Source organism: Gekko japonicus, unplaced genomic scaffold, assembly GCF_001447785.1.
Source record: "Gekko japonicus isolate JY-2015 unplaced genomic scaffold, Gekko_japonicus_V1.1 scaffold1770, whole genome shotgun sequence".
Classification (NCBI taxonomy): Eukaryota; Metazoa; Chordata; class Lepidosauria; order Squamata; family Gekkonidae; genus Gekko; species Gekko japonicus.
In genome coordinates, this window is record NW_015174892.1 from 212237 (window position 1) to 229281 (window position 17045).

General features: G+C 42.0%; 1 protein-coding gene across 3 annotated transcripts in view; it reads left to right on the forward strand.

Annotated features, from left to right (window-relative positions):
- Window positions 1–17045, forward strand: part of SON (SON DNA binding protein) — a 41844-nt gene that overhangs the window by 22817 nt on the left and 1982 nt on the right. Inside the window, exons 9-11 of one of the 3 annotated variants that reach the window (XM_015424944.1) lie at window positions 6963–7110; window positions 12020–12088; window positions 12328–12443. In XM_015424944.1, coding sequence (XP_015280430.1) covers window positions 6963–7110; window positions 12020–12088; window positions 12328–12443 — 333 coding nt within the window. Of the gene's footprint in view, window positions 1–2570; window positions 2659–2732; window positions 2791–6962; window positions 7111–12019; window positions 12089–12327; window positions 12444–17045 lie in introns of those variants that run through there. The other 2 variants (XM_015424945.1, XM_015424946.1) reach the window with 2 other exon arrangements.

A 17045-nucleotide genomic window follows, 5' to 3' on the forward strand; every position in this document is an offset into this window, starting at 1 on the left:
TAAACATTTTTAATTTTAACCCGTACCCCCCCCCCCCCGTTCATATTATGTAGTTTGTACCACCTTGGATACCAAAGAATTCTTAGGTAGAAAATTTCTCCTCTGAAGTCTCTGAGGTTGGTTTACTATGCTCTTTTATCATGCTTGGCACCATCTGTATTTGTATGCTTCCCGAGTCCAGAGGGCTTCTGCGTTAATAAACAGTAATGTGTGGTCCTCCTCTTGTTGCTCACATTGTAGTTTCTCCAATTTGAGGAAGATTTCAGGAAGATCACATGCCGTTTGAAAGTGGTCCTATTTAGATATCTTTTGAGTATTATCTTGAGAGGGCTCTTCATCAGAAACCTTTATTACAGAGAGATGTATTGTCCTTTCCTCCTTGCAGGTTTCTAGTTGAGTGAGGCAAATAAAGACGCTGTGAGAAGAACAGCAGAATAAAGGGTTGGATCCTGTGGGTCTGTTCCTCTTCCTCTGGTGTGAGCAGCCTTCTGCAGATGCATGTAGCAGAAGGTGCCTTTTGCCAGAGAAAGTTGTGCTGCTTTAAACTCTGAAATGAAAAGGCTTTTCTACAGCAGTGTTGGTGTTCAGTTCACTTATGCTACAATCCTATGTCCAGTGTGATCTTACTGAAATCAGTGGGTTTAGACTGGCATTATTCCGGAGTTACTGATTCTTGGGAGTGAGTCCCATTGCTTACAGTGGGATTTAAATTCCGTAAATATCCTTATGATTTGAGCATTTAATTTCTTTGTAAGTGACTACAACCAAAATAAGACTCATTCACTATTGCCCAAAGCAATAAAAGTTCACTTCCCCCCCCCCTCTGAGCAAAGAATTGTGATGCTTTTGCATTTTATAAATACTATAGTAATTCAACTGTGTGGTGAATTCGTGAGAGAACCTTGAGTGGCATTGATAATTTATTTAAGGTGTGAAATATTGCATCTACATTTTGAAGTTTGAAATATTTCCTTTTATTTTAAAAATTGAGAGGGAAGAACATACTGAAATTCAGCAGTCATTTGGAGTTAACGTGAAGGTTATGCCTGTTAATGGAGCTGCGGTGGCTCAAGTGGTTAAGACGCTGAACTGCAGGCTGTGGAAGGTCAGTAGTTCAGCAGTTCGAGACCCGAGTTGCCGCATGATTGAGTGAGCTCCCGTCTCTAGTTCCAGCTCCTGCCAACCTAGCAGTTCGAAAGCAAGAAATTGCAAGTAGATAAATAGCTACCACTTTGGTGGGAAGGTAACAGCGTTCCGTGCACCTTGGTGTTTAGTCATGCCGGCCCCGGCCACATGACCACGGAAACTTCTTCGGACAGCGCTGGCTCTTCGGCTTTGAAACGGAGACGAGCACCACAACCCTAGAGTCAGACTCGACTGGCTTTCGAGCAAGGGAACCTTTACCTTTACCTATGCCTGTTAATACGCTTCATGTTGTAGAAAGGAAGCTGCCTTTTAAAAACCAGTAGCAATCTGTTGTTTGGTTTTGTTTTCATTTGTTTGATTTTTTTAAGTAATGTAATTTAAAACATTTGGGCATCAGGTTGATCCAGGTGGGCAGCCGTGTTGGTCTGGAGCAATAGAACAAAGTTAGAGTCCAGTGGGGCAACTTTAAGACCAACAAAGTTTTATTCAAGGTATGAGCTTTCGTGCGCACGCACACTTCAGTTCAACAGTGTCCCTAAAGGAACAACAGCTTCAGTCAGAATTTATTTCTGTTTTGCATTATCATCAATGATGTAATTGGTTCACAAATGCAAAAAAAATTAAACTTTTCATAGTACATATGCAACACATTCATTCTTCCTTTAGCTTTTGTGTATTTGCATGTTGATCATAAGTCTGTGGTAACACACTGGAGGCCCTCTGGAGAGTGAAGTTGTAGAATACATAGATCCTGATCTTTAGAACTATACAACTAATCCATTGTGCACGAAGGAGGTTTATTTCTCAAAAGGTAGTCCCTCCCATGCCACATGGCAAGCCTCTTTTGAAACTCATTGAAATTTCATAAGCAGTTTTTTATATGAGCCTGCCATTCAACTGGAAAAAGTAAAAATAATAATAATCCACTAGATATACCATAGGCCTGAAATAGCACTTTTTGATATTGGCCTAGTTATGTGTTTTTTGTTTTTTTATCTAAAAAATATTTAATTTTTTTCAGAAAGCATCACCTAATTTTTAAGTCTCAAATTTATTACACAAAATAATTTTGTAAAGCTTTGATTTTATTGAGTTTAATTTTCACATTATATATTACCAAATTTTGTAGGTAAGCTTGTAGTATGTTAATAAAAAAAGTTTGGGCCACTAGAAGCTCTGAAATACTATTTTCTTGTACAACCCTGATTGCCAACTGGGATAAGTGAAAAGATGTTATTTCACTTCCCTGGAAGAGGGCAGCTGGCTAAATAAGGTATTTCTGAAAGGAAGGGCAGCTCTTCAAGAGATTTTGGGTAAAGTGGGGGTGAGCATGTGAGAGTGTTTGTATGTATGAGTTATTCAGTTGACCTGAAAGCTGCACTCTTCTGAAGCTCCCCCTATTCCAGTACTGTGTCCCCCTTCAGGATCTAGATTTCATCCGGAGGGCCTTGACTGCGCTGACCATACATGATTGCTGCAATGAACAGGAGTCCTGCTGCTGTGAGTGCCCAGGTGAAAAATTTATAGGAGAAGGGGGTAGAGCTTCATTGGTGTTGAACTATAATAATGATCTTCCCTTACTTCAGAAGTCAATGACTGCCAATATTAATGCCTCCTGAGAGCAATGCAAGATCCACCAACAAAGTAAGCATCTCCTTGTAAAAACAGACAAGGGAATTGGGGGCAGGGGGGGGTCAGACATTTTCATTTCGTTTAGAAGCTGGGCTGTTAGGTTTCCGGTTTGATTAAGGTGTGAAAACTGCTTGCTAATTCTGGACTTCCTTGGAAGGTTTAAATTTTAAATTGATGGATCTCTGACCATTTCATTGTAATCTGGAAAAAAAGCTTTCCAGAACCTGTATATTTACTGTACCAGCAAATTAAAACAAGTTGGGATGTATTAAATTAATGGTTTCAATTCAGGCTGGTTTAAGAACGGTCACAAAAGTACTTTCAGTCTGTAACAAAAGTGCTTTCTGTTGCTAATATATTTTAGGGCAGAACTGCTTTATTTGCATATCCATATACACACATTTACAGAAGCACAGAATCTAGCATTTGGTATTTTGAAAGTCAATTTTTTTTTTAAAGGAGCATTTCTGCAATTGATTGCAGAAAATAACTTGGAAAATGGAATACACATGCTCTGAAGATTCAGAAACCGCAGTGAGCTGGTATGGAATCCAGTGATACAGAATACAGGACTCTGAAGTGCCTTGTACAGCTCCCAGTTTCTTCACCTAACTCTCACTTCAGTAGCTCTGAGACCCCCAAACTTAGTGCGTTGAATTCTACAGATCTGTTCCACTAGGGAGGGTGTTTTCCTTTGGTGCAAGCAACCTTCTAGTGATGTGTGAGGCTTTTTCTGGTGCAAGAGCCTCCTGTGTCAGTAAGAAGGTTTCTTGCTCAGGAGGAAAAGGCTGCTGTTAGTGGAACAGGTACATATGGTCTGACTCAGTGAGCTGAATCATTGTTCAAAGTAGATATGCATGACTTAATTTGAGTGCAGAATATTGGTTTCTTTGAGGTCAGATTTGGCAACAGTGCCTCCGTCCTGTGCTTGGTGATCTCTGGTGTTCTGTTACACTACAGGCATAGAGAATTCATTCTAACTGTGCTTTCCCCCTTCCATTTATCGGCCACCATCTTTCCATGGCTGTCTCTGCTTAATAAAATCAAGTTTCAATGGGCAAGCTATTTACATGTGCCCACAAGAAGTGCTGGTGACTGTATCTTGGGAAACACTGATTTGGGTCAGAATAGATGGTCTGTCTGCTAGACAGCAATATAACTAAAGTTTATATAACAGTTGTTATAGGCTATGCAAATACACTCAGTAGCAGACATGGTCTGCTCACTGTAGTCCATTGTTCTGTGTTTTTCTTATAGGTATTCACCCTTGCACCCAGGATTGGGTATTGTTGGAGTTCCCATTTGTGTGGGCTCTTCTTGGCATTGAATGAATCTGGTAAATTGTAATTTCTTACCTCTTTGGTTCCTTAACCCTTCATGTGCCAATCTAGACATCACAATGGACTTTCATTTTTGGTGCTGATTCCTCTTTCCAGAAGTTCTTGCTGTTTATTAGGTTGTAATTGCTCGTCCTGTAAACTTAATGTGGATCAACTTTCCCCAAACCTAGATAGAGGAAATGGCATCATCAAACTTTGGCTCTGTCTATTGGTAGGAGAGCTAAAATAAATTAGTTTCCTTGGCATAAGAGGAGCTGATGATTCCCAGAGAAAAAGTGCCAGAGAAGCAACATAGTAAATATCGGAATGAGAGTATATTTCAAATGCTATTGGATTGCTAACAAAAATAAAGATACAGGTCTCCATTATTTTAAACTAATATTTGCTGTTAAAATTACACTATAGTATACTTTAATAAATATTTAGAATATTCTAATTCTCCATCTTGCTTAGATCAGTGATACTTGACTCTACTTTGGTGTACTGGTCTATTTTGTATAGACACACAGGTAGTACTTTGTAGGCATTCTTGCTAACTGGGAGTTATTGTTAGAGTAACGTTCCTTTAGGAGCAGAGTGAAAGAGAGGGCTTTCTCCCGTAATCACACTGTGAGTTAATGTCCAAATGGTATTGTGTGTCTGTCGATTCAAACACTTGTTCAATTTCCAGGTGACGCTCACTGAGCTTTGGATATAGCACATAACTATCCGAAGCGTATCCTAAATTTGCTAATGTTGTTTCAGTCTGAAGAGTTTCTGTGTTGGCAGCTGCCATGTAAGACGCAGAAAATCCTCTCAGCTGGATGCACCAAACCCATTCACATGTTGCTGCAGTTAGGAAATGTTCTGAAATAGTTTGTTCATCTTCAAAGGCTTATTTGAATACCAAATATTCAGTGAATAAAACTAGCTGTGTCAACTCTGCTGCATTTGGTAGATTTATGAGATGCAGTCCAGAGGAAGTGAGGCATTCCGAAGTCCCATTGAAATCAATAGCATTTAAATACTTAAGCTCTATGGGCCCCAGTTGGACTTAAGCCCCCACTCCCGTGCTTCCTTTGGATTCTCCCTTAAAGATACAGAAGCATGATAATCATGACTGGCTAACTGAGAAACCATTTAGGAAATGGGATGTTCTGTTCCTATATTTGTTTTTCAAAGTTGAACTGCAAAAACATTAACAGACTTCAATATATCCTTTTCTGGGTTTAAGACGGTGGTGTCTTGCTTTTAAACCTGAAAAGGCTGTTCCCCCCCCTTACCCCACCTATTATTTTGGGAAGTGTATGATAAATTTCTGCAACTTAAAAAGCACTCATCAGAAAAATTAGTCTGTGTCGTCTTTGTGAACTGGGTGCACATTGGTGATGAAGCAGACATTGATGAACATTCTATCATTGCAAAGCAGGTACAAAAGAGGAATCGGAATCCTGGGTGACATTGTCTGGGGTTTGTGTCATTCTCTGCATGGTTGCCTTTTTCTAATGAGAGGTTCCTGCAAAAGAGAGGGAGGATAAAAATGGAAGTAAGTAAAAGCCATTCTAGGTGTGTCAACTTCAGGCAGTTGGTTTCTGGCTAATGTGTCTCTGTGTATACAGACTGCATGGCTTGCACCAATCAAAACATTTTAGTGAGAGAGGTAATGCCTGCCTCAGTCCAGGTTTTCTTTATATCAGAGCACCTTTTTCTAAAGTAATACCCAGTTGCATGATGTACAGGTATTATAGTGGAACTGATGTTACACGTGTTCTGGCAATTTTACCTTTTGGTTTCGGGGAGCTCGATTCATATTGCCAAGGGTGTGTGTCGTAATTCTGATGAAGAGTAGATCACTCATTAGACTGATTTATCCTCTTCACTTGCTTTCACAATCTTTTTTCCAGAAAATGAAAATTAAACCTCATTGAAAGCAAAGGATTACTTGATGTGTAGGTTGATACTTTTGTATCTTACAAAAGACTACATGAGAATAATGACTGTTTTCATTACCGATGTGTATATTTAACACTAGCAGTTTGTTGCATTGGGTCATTGGGTGGAGCAGAAAAGAGAGATGATAGTTCACAGAATAGCCTGTGAACTTTCACCCCTCTATATGGAAACTTGTTTCAGGGCCAAATCTGCCTTGTAGCTGCCTCCTTGCCACGGTCATTGCCAGCCCTACTATTCACAACACTGCGGCCATCGAGGCCTAGGTACGTAAACGTTTAAGGAGTTTTTAACTTTACAGCAAAGAGAATGCCTTTAAACTTGTTTGATAATCTTACACCATCTAATAGTACGACTCTAATGATAATTCAAGAAAGTTGTTACATGCTATTATTGAACTGTGGCTAAGTTCCTCTCTGTTTTAAAGAAATGCTTGGATCTTTCGCAGGGGGATTTTCAGAACAAATGAAGTGTACAGTTTGTGTAAAATGGGGAAAATGTGGATTTAAAAAAATCTGCTTAATATCAGAATTTTTATATCTAAGTGTTTTTATCTTACTCAATAACTAGGTACACCTGTTGCCAGTTACCTTTAACAGTGCTTTCACAAGAAGAGTAGATATTAATTGAAACCAAGTAATATATTTTAAATTCTTGTTTTTATTTTTATAAGTGCAGGGGTAAATGCAGTAAATTATTTTAAACTTCCAATTTTGGATTAAAATATTTACTTTTAAACTGTTTCTATATACATTTGTGAAAAAGTTTCTGACACATGAAATGTGACTTAAGATATGAGGGAAAACATGTCTTTGTTTCACTTGATTGATAAAGTAAAACTCTTGAAAGCTGTGATTTATTTTTTTAAAGAAAGGGCTAAACGACGTGTTTCTTTGTACTTTTTTCTTTGGGTAGGATCAGTTTCTCAGAGCTGCTCCTGTAAGAGGAGGAATGGGCGCCCAACTAATGAGAAAGATGGGATGGAGAGAAGGAGAAGGCCTGGGGAAAAATAAAGAAGGAAGCAAGGAGCCTATTTTAGTTGATTTTAAGACAGATCGAAAAGGTGAGCCTTTTTTGTTTGAGTTTGACTAATGTTTACTAATTGTCCTCATTCAGCAAAGGTGTTCCAAACATGTAAGCAGATCTTTGCATGAGGATTACTTGCCTGCTGTAGTACTGTCCAGCTTACAGAGGATAGCATCTGGAATAAAGTTCCTCGTTCCACTACTTTCATGTAGCTCTTACAGTCCATTCCATACCAGGTGGTGAGCAGTGTTATCATTGATCACTCACCTCTGCAGGTGGTGAAGGAACTGATTTAAGCACATGTGTGTCAAGGCATCACGTATAATTTGTTCACTACACAAGGATTCGATGTCTGGGGACTTTTTTTTGTGCTGTGCAAGGAATTACATTGCAAAGGATGCAGTAGGCCCTGTAGTCCAGGGGTATCACGTATGGCCCAGGGGCTAGATCCAGCCCATCCAAGACTCTTACCCCGGCCCATAAGCAACTGGTGTGAGGGAGGGAAGGCAAGGCAGGAGGCTTCTGGGGGAGGAGGGTGTATGTGGCAAGTATGTGTGGTTGAAGCTGTCAAGGAATAGAAAGGAAATTGCTGGGGGGTGGGGCTAAGAGGCAGAGGTAAAATAGTGTCTGAGCAAAGGTAGAGAAAGCGGAGGTGTGGTGTTTTTTCCCCCTCCCACCTGCTCCGACCGCAGTTCAGCAAGGATTGGTGAAGCCATTACATGGGAGGGGTGGAGCCAAGCAGCCTGCACTGCCACACCAACTGGTTTCAAGTTTTTTCAAAGGGTGGCTGTGAGGGGGTTTGCAGGAGTAGGTGCAAAGAATGCTGGTCTGCCGATGAAGGGACAGGGCCAGTGGGGAAGAGAGGAGGGCTGGCTTGTGGTTTGGGAGGCAACTGGCCTGTCTTGTGCATGCCTTTCTGAGGGGAAAGACCTCCTGGCCTTGGAAGTGAGTGGAGGAAGGACAGGAAAAAGGGGTGCTGATGTTGCCGCTGCACGTCTGAACGGCTGCAGAGCCCAGAGGCAAAGTGAGTATTGACCCAGGTGGGGGACAGTGACTTCCCTTCTCAGCCTGTGAGGGAAAAGGGGTCACAGGAGAACAAAAAGTGCCCCCTGGGAGTATCTGAAACAGCTTTTCCGTTATCTCCATTGCTTCTGTGGGAAATGCAGGAGGAATGAGAATTGGGGTAGGGGGATTTGGGAGAGCCAGCTTCAGACCCCCTCCCTCCTGAGCCAGGACCCTGTTGTCTGGGTCACCTGTGGCCGTTTGCTCAGCCTGGCCCACCTCACGGGGGGGGTGGAGGGGGAGTCCGGTGTGCCTCCTCGAGGTCTTGAGAGTTAGGACCAGGGGAACAGAGGAAACAGAGAGTGAGAGAGAGATTGTAGTCATGCTTGGTTGCTGAGACTAGTCATATGGGGTGTGTGCTGAAAATCTACCTTATTTACTTAGGACAATGACACATCTCCTAAAAATGCTTTATATACAAAAAATAACTAATTTGTATCGAAATATAAAATACCACTGCTTTTGTGTTATCTCTTGGGAAAAACTGAGTCTTGTATATGATTAAATACATTTATTGGGGCTTTCACTGCTAGGAATCAATTGATTTTGTTTGCATTTTGATTAAAAAATAGTATAATTAATTGGGTTTGCTTGTGTACTTTATAATGTTTATATCTCCAGTTCCTGGCATTACATTTTAACGAGCACACACGGCCTGGCCCAACAAAGTAACATTTATGTCAGATTCAGCCCTTGTAAGAAATGAGTTTGACACGTCTGTGTGTAGTCCCTTTCCATAGGTTAGCAAAACAAGTCAACAGATTGAGCAGTACTCAGTTGCTCATTGAGTGTGTGGCCTAGAAGGTCACATTGCTTTCTTTAGCAGAGCTTTATTGAGAAAAGATGCAAAATTTATCTAGTTTCCTTCTAAAATGACTTGTCTTTGCAAATGTTTGTTGCTCCTTAAACAATTAATTCAGTGCTGTGAATGCCAAATGTGAATGTAAACCCTGACAAAGGTCTGATGTGGTACACAGGTGGAGTAATAGAGGATCATTGCAAGCAGTTGGCAAGTATGACCAAATATTGATGTATTCCTCTAAAATTGCTTTAAAAGGTTAGGAGTTTTCAGCAAATTAGGTAGGCTAGTGTTTATTAAGCTTCATTCTATTATGGATCACTATGCTGATTTGTGACTTCTTTGCAGACCACTATACTTTCTTCGATTCTGACTGTTATACCTGCACACTAGAAAGACTTTTCAAGTTGCAGCTCAGCTTGATCTGTATTTTGTTGGACATACTATGTGCTGCAACCCAAGTAATGAATGTATGCGGGCTAAATGGAGAAAGGAAGTGTTGCAAAGTACTGGGCAGTTGCTGCTAGGCATTATATATACACTATTCAGTGCAAACTTGAAAAATGACTTCAAACTCTAACGTTTTCTTTTAGTCATACAGTTGGATCTCTTTCCCCTACAGCCTTCCCATTCCAAGAGCTGCTTCGGAGGGTGGGGGCCCCTCAGGAACGCAGAGAAATGTTGCATGGAGGGCTGCAACAAGAAGGGGAAATCAACCAAAATTGTGTCCCCCCCATGCTCTTGTGTGAGCACTTGCTTTGCTTATTGAAATTCATGTGCAGGAAGGCCCATTTCAGCTCAAACTGTATCTCCCCCATGAGCAGTTTTTCTGGGGGCACAGAGGGTTTCAGAGCAGTTGGCCAGAGACAATTCCATGAACAATTCTGATCATGGTTTGTAGAATCCTATCCAGTCTACCTGAAAGCACAGTGTAGATCAAGTGACAGTTTACAGAAAGCATTGAAAGGCTGACATGCCTAGATAGGGAACTGCTGTTTTTCTGTCTATGAAAGCCACTCAGTGCTCTGATTACCTATGCATCATATTTTACATTCCACACTCAGCCACAGAGTGCAGATCAGCAAATGTATACAATAAGACCAGAAACAGAAAGAGGATATGTTTTTGTAAAATTTAGAAAAGAAAAGATAGGGAGTTTGAAATCCTGCTCCATGCCAATGGAGAAACAAAGACTTGGAACGATTTCGTGCATCTCTCTTCCCCTTGTGCTATGTTTGATTGAAGGCTTCTATGGTTGAGAAGCTTCAAATCAAACCCCAGTTTGCTTTGATTCTGAATGCAAGTGCTTGGGCAAATTGAAGATTATTCAGTCCCCCCGTCCCCCCCGGACACACTTTAAAACCAGGATTTCAAACTCTGTAAGTTTAGAAAGGAAACAAACTTTAATTTTCTCCAGCATCTGCATTTAGATGGTTATGGATCCCACTCCCGACCTTCAATGGGGCGCCATTGGTGCCAGCGCCGGAGGTTAGGAGTTTGGGAGTGCTCCTGGATACCTCCCTAACGATGGAGGCCCAGGTAGCAGCCACTGCAAAGTCGGCCTTTTACCACCTATGACTGATTAAACAATTGGTTCCCTTCCTTCAGCGCGATGACCTAGCAACAGTGATCCTCGCATTGGTCACCTCAAGATTGGATTACTGTAATGCTCTCAACATGGGGCTGCCCTTGTCCCAAATCCGGAAGGTGCAGCTGGTGAAGAATGCAGCGGCGAGGCTGCTGTTGTTATCCTATGCGGGAACACATCCAGCTTACCCTAAAAACCCTGCACTGGCTGCCTATAGCATACCGGATATGGTTCAAGGTGCTGGTTCTTACCTTTAAAGCCCTATATGGCCAGGGACCTGCTTACCTGAGGGACCGCCTCTCCCCATATGTACCCCAGTGAGCACTAAGATCGGGCTCCCAAAATTGCCTGGTTCTTCCGGGGCCTAAAGAGGCCAAGTTGGTTACAACGAGGGCCAGGGCCTTCTCTGTGGCGGCCCCTCACTGGTGGAATGAGCTCCCAGAAGACATCAGGGCCCTGTGGGACCTCACAGGGCCTGCAAAACGGAGCTCTTCCGCCAGGCTTTTAAGTAGGGTGCCACCTCAATCGCATGGCCCTGGTCTGATTACCACCTGATTACCAACTGTGTCAACAACTGGCCTTTGCTTGATTACCAAGCTGTGCCAACAACTGTACCATTATTGGCACCGACAGTACCAATGGCGTCACCAACCAAGGCTTTATAGCTGGGCATGAGGCGGTGGACAGTGTTCAATTGACAGCCGATATCAGAAGACTCACCATCTTTTAATATAAGTTGTATGATTTCACATTGACTGATAATTTTAACGGCATTTTAATGTATTTTTGTATATGCTGAATCATGATAAATTGCAGCTTGATTCAGGGCTTCCAAAACCTGCTGGTCTGTTGCACTCCATGTGCCACAGGGAGAGGTGGGAGGAACTGTGCAAGCACAACAAGCTGTTTTTGTATCCATTTGCTGTGCCTTCTGAATTTGACTTTTCTAACTCAATTTCTGTGCCAATGTTTATACTTTAAGACTTATTGAAATGTAGTAAAGATGGGGGTCAGGCTCAGGGAGTTGAAATAGAAAGGGTAAAAACATAGTTGAAATAAAAAGTTGCTGGAGAGCAGGCAAATCATGCTAGGGCTTGCATGTTTTCCATGTCTTCTCCTTAGTGCAAGCACCTACAGCACCTTTAAAACAACCTCAGCCTTTTTTTGTAGTAGTAGTGTGTCATGGATGGACAAGCTGAAAGCACATTGTAGACCATAATGTAAAAATAACTGATTTCACAGTAGTGGCTTTGTTAATCATCTGAGAAAAGGAAAGGAACATAAGTCAGGATATTAGAATCAAGATGAGAAATGGCATCAAATGAAAAGCTTTGAAGCATGTGGCTGTGCTCTTGCAGAGTGCTGCTGTTTGTTTTTTTGGGACTGTTTTCAAAAGTCAGCTTTCTGTACAGAGATCTCAATGTAATGTTTGGTGTAGATGTTAGAAGTGGATAAATTGAAGAACATAACCAACATTTACTTCTGTGTTTTGTTTAGGTTTGGTTGCAATAGGAGAAAAGACACAGAAGAGACATGGAGCTTTCAGTGCAGTGAAAGATCTTGCAGGTGAATCTTTAAACTATGTTACACTAGTTTTGGTGTTCCTTGGCACCTTTAAAACCATCAAAGTTTAATTCTGGATATGTATGCACATGAAAGCTTATACCCAGAATTAAACTTTGCTAGTCTTAAAGATATCACTGGACTCAAACTTTGTTCTGCTGCTTCAGACCAACACAGCCACCCACCTGAATCTGTCTTGGTGTTTTTTCGTACCTTATAAAACAAAATCTTTTTCCCTTTAGGCAAGCATCCCATTTCATTATTGATGGAGGCCTGTAACAAAAGAAGATGGTCACCTCCTACATTTGTGTTGGTGACTGATAATGGGCCTGATCATCGCAAATGTTTTCTCTTTAAGGTAAGGGAACGGTTTGTTTGTTTTCTGTCTTCACATACCCCAGAAGGTGGTTAAACTTCCTGTGGCTTTATTTCTAAATCCGTATCTTCACATTATGCGTCTGCTTGAGCTGAAATAGTCAGTAGCTAGTGAATGTTACACATTCTGGCTTATTTGATAAAAATGAATATTGGTTTGGAGCCAGTGACTTGTTTATTTTGGGCCAAGATTCCTTGCTTAGCAGAAGGGAGTCATAGGATCCAGTCCATTGGATCAAATCCAGAGTCCCATGCCGCACTGAATGAGAGTAAATGAGTGTGCAACTTCCTGAGGTCAAATGTGCATTGCGACCATCATTTATACAGGAGTAGCAGTCATAGAACCAGCTGGGCTGTATAATCTGCTCGCTAAAATTTAGCACGTACTGCTTTTAAATGTGTGTGTCTCCCCGCTACTGGGTTGCCGTTCATGCACAGTGATGGAGATGACTGGAAACTATCACCACCTTAGCAGCCATCATCTAGATAACTTTGAGAACCATTCATTTTGGCATTTGGAAGAGCATATTTTGCTTTGTGCAGACAGGGTTTTTAACTGATCGGATTTTGGGCTCACAGGTAAGAGGAAGAGGAATTCTTTGAGCTTACCCAGGACAGCTATCTCTCAGACTGAAACGCATACAACACATAATCGCATCAATTTTTCTGGTAACAGAGGTGGAACAGTCTGTACTTTGGGGGAAGATGCTGCTTCTGGGTGGAACAGTCTGTACTTTGGGGGAAGATTACCAACTGTCACAGGCAGGATCAGTATGGCTTTTGGTGACTCCAGATGGGAGGGCCTTCCCTCAACATCCCCACTCCAGCCCAGTTTGCTAGCAGACAGCAGGTTATAACTTCCCCACCACCACAGCGTTTTCTCTTTTACTGAAGACTGCATGGTCTGTCTGCTGTTTTCTGACAGAAGTCTCACAGAAGTGAGCCCTCTTCTCCACTTTGGCTGTGTGGGTTGAGCAACAAAAGTGCTCACAGTGAAAGGCCTCGCTGAGGAGTGCTTCCCTCCCTGCTCTGGCTGACAGTATAGTGACGAAGTGCTCTCAGATAAAGGCCTCATCAAAGTACACTTCCCTCTCTACAACATGGAGGGTGTTGCAATAGAGAGCTTGTGGATAAAGGCCTCATAGCAATGCGTTTCCTGTTTAGTTGGGAGTTGTAAGTGGTACTTAAGAAGAAGCAACAGTACAGGCAGTGGTCTCACAGAGGTAAACTCATCTCTCAGTTTTGGCCTGGTGGGTTGTGTGATGAAGCTCCTGCAGTGGCCTCACAGAGGCATGCAGTGGTGGACTGGGAGAACAAAGCAGTCCTGGAAAAGACTCCTCCCTACCACAGACAGCGGGGGACTTTGGCTGCCGCCACCACCTTGCATAGACACAGGTCAGTTGGGGTGAACCATCATTAACTTGGCCTTCCCATAGGACTGTTTACAGGAGCACTTAAAGCTACAGCTTGTGCAGCCCATATGATTCAAAGGAAGGATTCAGGGGCCGGTGTTTTGCCCATTCTTCCTTCCAAGTCCTAATTGTTAGAGGGGTTGGATTCTGCATCTGTGAGTACAGAGGAAGGGAGTTCCCCTGTCCTTGATATCTCAGTAGGGGAAAGGCCCATCCCAATGTCTTAGTTGGGAGTAGTGATGTAGTGTTTGCAAAGGTATAGGCATATACAGCAGGGTAGAATGGTGGCAGCTCCATAAATATGACCACTCAAGAAATGCAGGATCAGACTGGCTGGTGGCACTAGAGCAAAGACTTCTATTGAGGAGTCGTGATGTCTTATTTTGTAATTTCCCAGCAGGAGGTGGGGAGAAGGGGGATAACCTGATCCCAGCCTCGATGGGAGGTCCTAGGTCTCCGTTCTCTTCTAGATCATGATTTAGTAGTGTCTGATCACTTAGTCATGTCCCAGTCAGAGAAGAATGAATTATCAGACTCTTCAGAGTATTCTAGTTCAAGCAGATAAGGATCAGAAAGGGAAGGGACTGTATACTTCTCAGATCATAGGCTTGTGCAGGGTTAATTCCCCAACTGCTATGTAATAAATTAGGCTGAGCCGAATGGCTTCCTAGATGGTCAGAACTCCCACAGTCCTAAGGATTCTGTAGAGTCAACTGCTTTAAGCTAGTTTGCTCTTCTCTTTAAAGCCTGGGTTCATTACAAGCTCATGGCTTGAAAACATGTAGTAGTTCCAGCTTTACAATCTTTCCCAGGTGGCTTCACTTGTAAAGAAGCAAATCACTTTGGGGTGTGAAAACCAGGTGAAAACCTACAGGGGACGGCCTGCTCTGTTCATGTTACAGGCATCTTTTGCATTCCTAGGAACTCTAGGAATTCTAGAGGCAACAGTGTTCACTCACTCGTTTTTCTGTATCCACCGATATGGGCTGTCATTCCTCGGTAGAGCTTCTGCCTTGTGCAAAGGCTTCCCTGCTTCTCCTGCATGGGGTAGTAGTTTACAGGTAGTATCTGGGAATCCCAGGTTTGAATTTCGACTCTTCCCTGGAAGTTTTCTGAGTGTCCTGGAGAGAATCACTCTCAGCCTTCCTGTCTTAAATAGAAAGGGTGGTAGATGTGAAAGAATCCTGCCTGAGCCTTAGAGAGTTTCTGCCATTTGTGGTGTATAGTGCTAGACCTTTGATGGGCCTTTGGTCTGACTCTGCTTCATGTTTTCACTTTCTTTTGGAATCCTAAATCTCATCGGAGTAGTTTTAACACACTAAAATGGCCACAGAGGAGTGGTGGACTAGATTTTCCTGACTTGGCTCTTTAATATGAGGCAGCTAGCCTTGTGAATATTATTCGATTGCTTCAGGTTGATTGTATGGCTAATTGGGCAAAAATTGAGGAAATGGCTACATGTCCTCTTACAATTTTAGAAACTTTATGAAACTTGCCGAGAGACAGAGGGCAAATCTATTCCCAGGATCACTATTTAAAGGCGACTATCATAATTTGTGCTGGGGAAAAGAATAAACAACCTCAGATATGCAGACGATGCCACTCTAATGGCAGAAAGTGAAGAGGACCTTAAGAGCCTCTTGCTCAGGATAAAAGAGGAGAGCGCAAAAGTGGGCTTGAAGCTCAACATCAAAAAAACTAAGATCATGGCATCCGGCCCCATCACTCCTTGGCAAATAGAAGGGGAAGTCGTGGAAGTAGTGACAGACTTCACGTTCCTGGGATCCCAGATCACCGCAGACTGTGCCAGCAGCCATGAAATTAAAAGACGCCTGCTACTTGGGAGGAAAGCGATGGCGAACCTAAACAGCATGATAAAAAGTAGAGACATCAGCCTGCCAACAAAAGTACGCCGAAGAATAGATTCTTTTGAACTATGGTGCTGGAGAAGACTCTCGAGAGTCCCTTGGACTGCAAGAAGATCAAATCAGTCCATCCTAAAAGAAATCAACCCTGACTGTTCCCTGGAAGGCCAGATAATGAAACTGAAGCTCAAATACTTTGGCCACCCAATGAGAAGGGAGCACTCACTGGAGAAGACCCTGATGCTGGGAAAGATTGAAGGTCAAAGAAGATGGGGACGGCAAAGGATGAGATGTTTAGACAGTGTCATTGATGCAACGAACATGAAATTGAGCCAACTTCAGAGGACGGCAGAAGACAGGAGGGCCTGGCGGGATCTGGTCCATGGGGTCGCGAAGAGTCGGACTTGACTGAGCGACTGAACAACAACATCATAATTTGGGATAGATATAGAAAACGTTTGATGCAGGACATTTCTCCATGGTCTACATTTATAAATCAAAAATGGTTCCCTCCAGGACTTGAATATGCTGCTTTCAAGTTTGAAAGATTTAGTAGATAATAAAACTCCTCTAACCAAATCGTAATTGGAAGGAAAATTGGGGGTATAGATATATGCAACTCCAACATGTTCTATCCTCTCAACAGATACAAATTCCCTTTCTGGACCTCTGACTGCATTTGAAGTGATCTTAAAAACTTGTCTAGTATATACTACAGGTTTACTGTCTAAAATGTATAAAATCTTGTTAGACCTAGACACACGGAAACTAACAAATTATCCAAAAAATGGCATATAGAATGTTTCACTATTGTCTAGTGAAGTGTGGGGGAAAATATTGGCTTCCCCTACTAATATGTCAAAAATATTTGATGTTCGCTTTCAATCATATAAAATAATGGCTAGATGGTATAAGACTCCAGCTAATCTGCATAGTGTTAACCCTTCTATAGATCCCCGTTGTTGAATTGTTGGCTCCATAGCTGATTTTATCCATTGATGGTGGGGGTGTTCCTACATCAACTCATTTTGATGACAGATTTTAAAAGAGAATCTATTACTAAATGTTCTTTATCTTTTACTGTAGAGATGGTATTATCAAACTATTGGGACACAATGCGTATAGTGCCAAAACAAATGTTTTGTTTTGAAACCTACTTTTGGTTGCTAGAACAGTTTTAAGCATATTATTGGAAAGATACCAAAATGCCAACAATTCACAGCTCATAATCAGTTTATGATGTAGACTGCAAGACAAGAAGAAAATTTTATTGCCATTTGGTATCCAGTTATAGACTACTTAACAGAA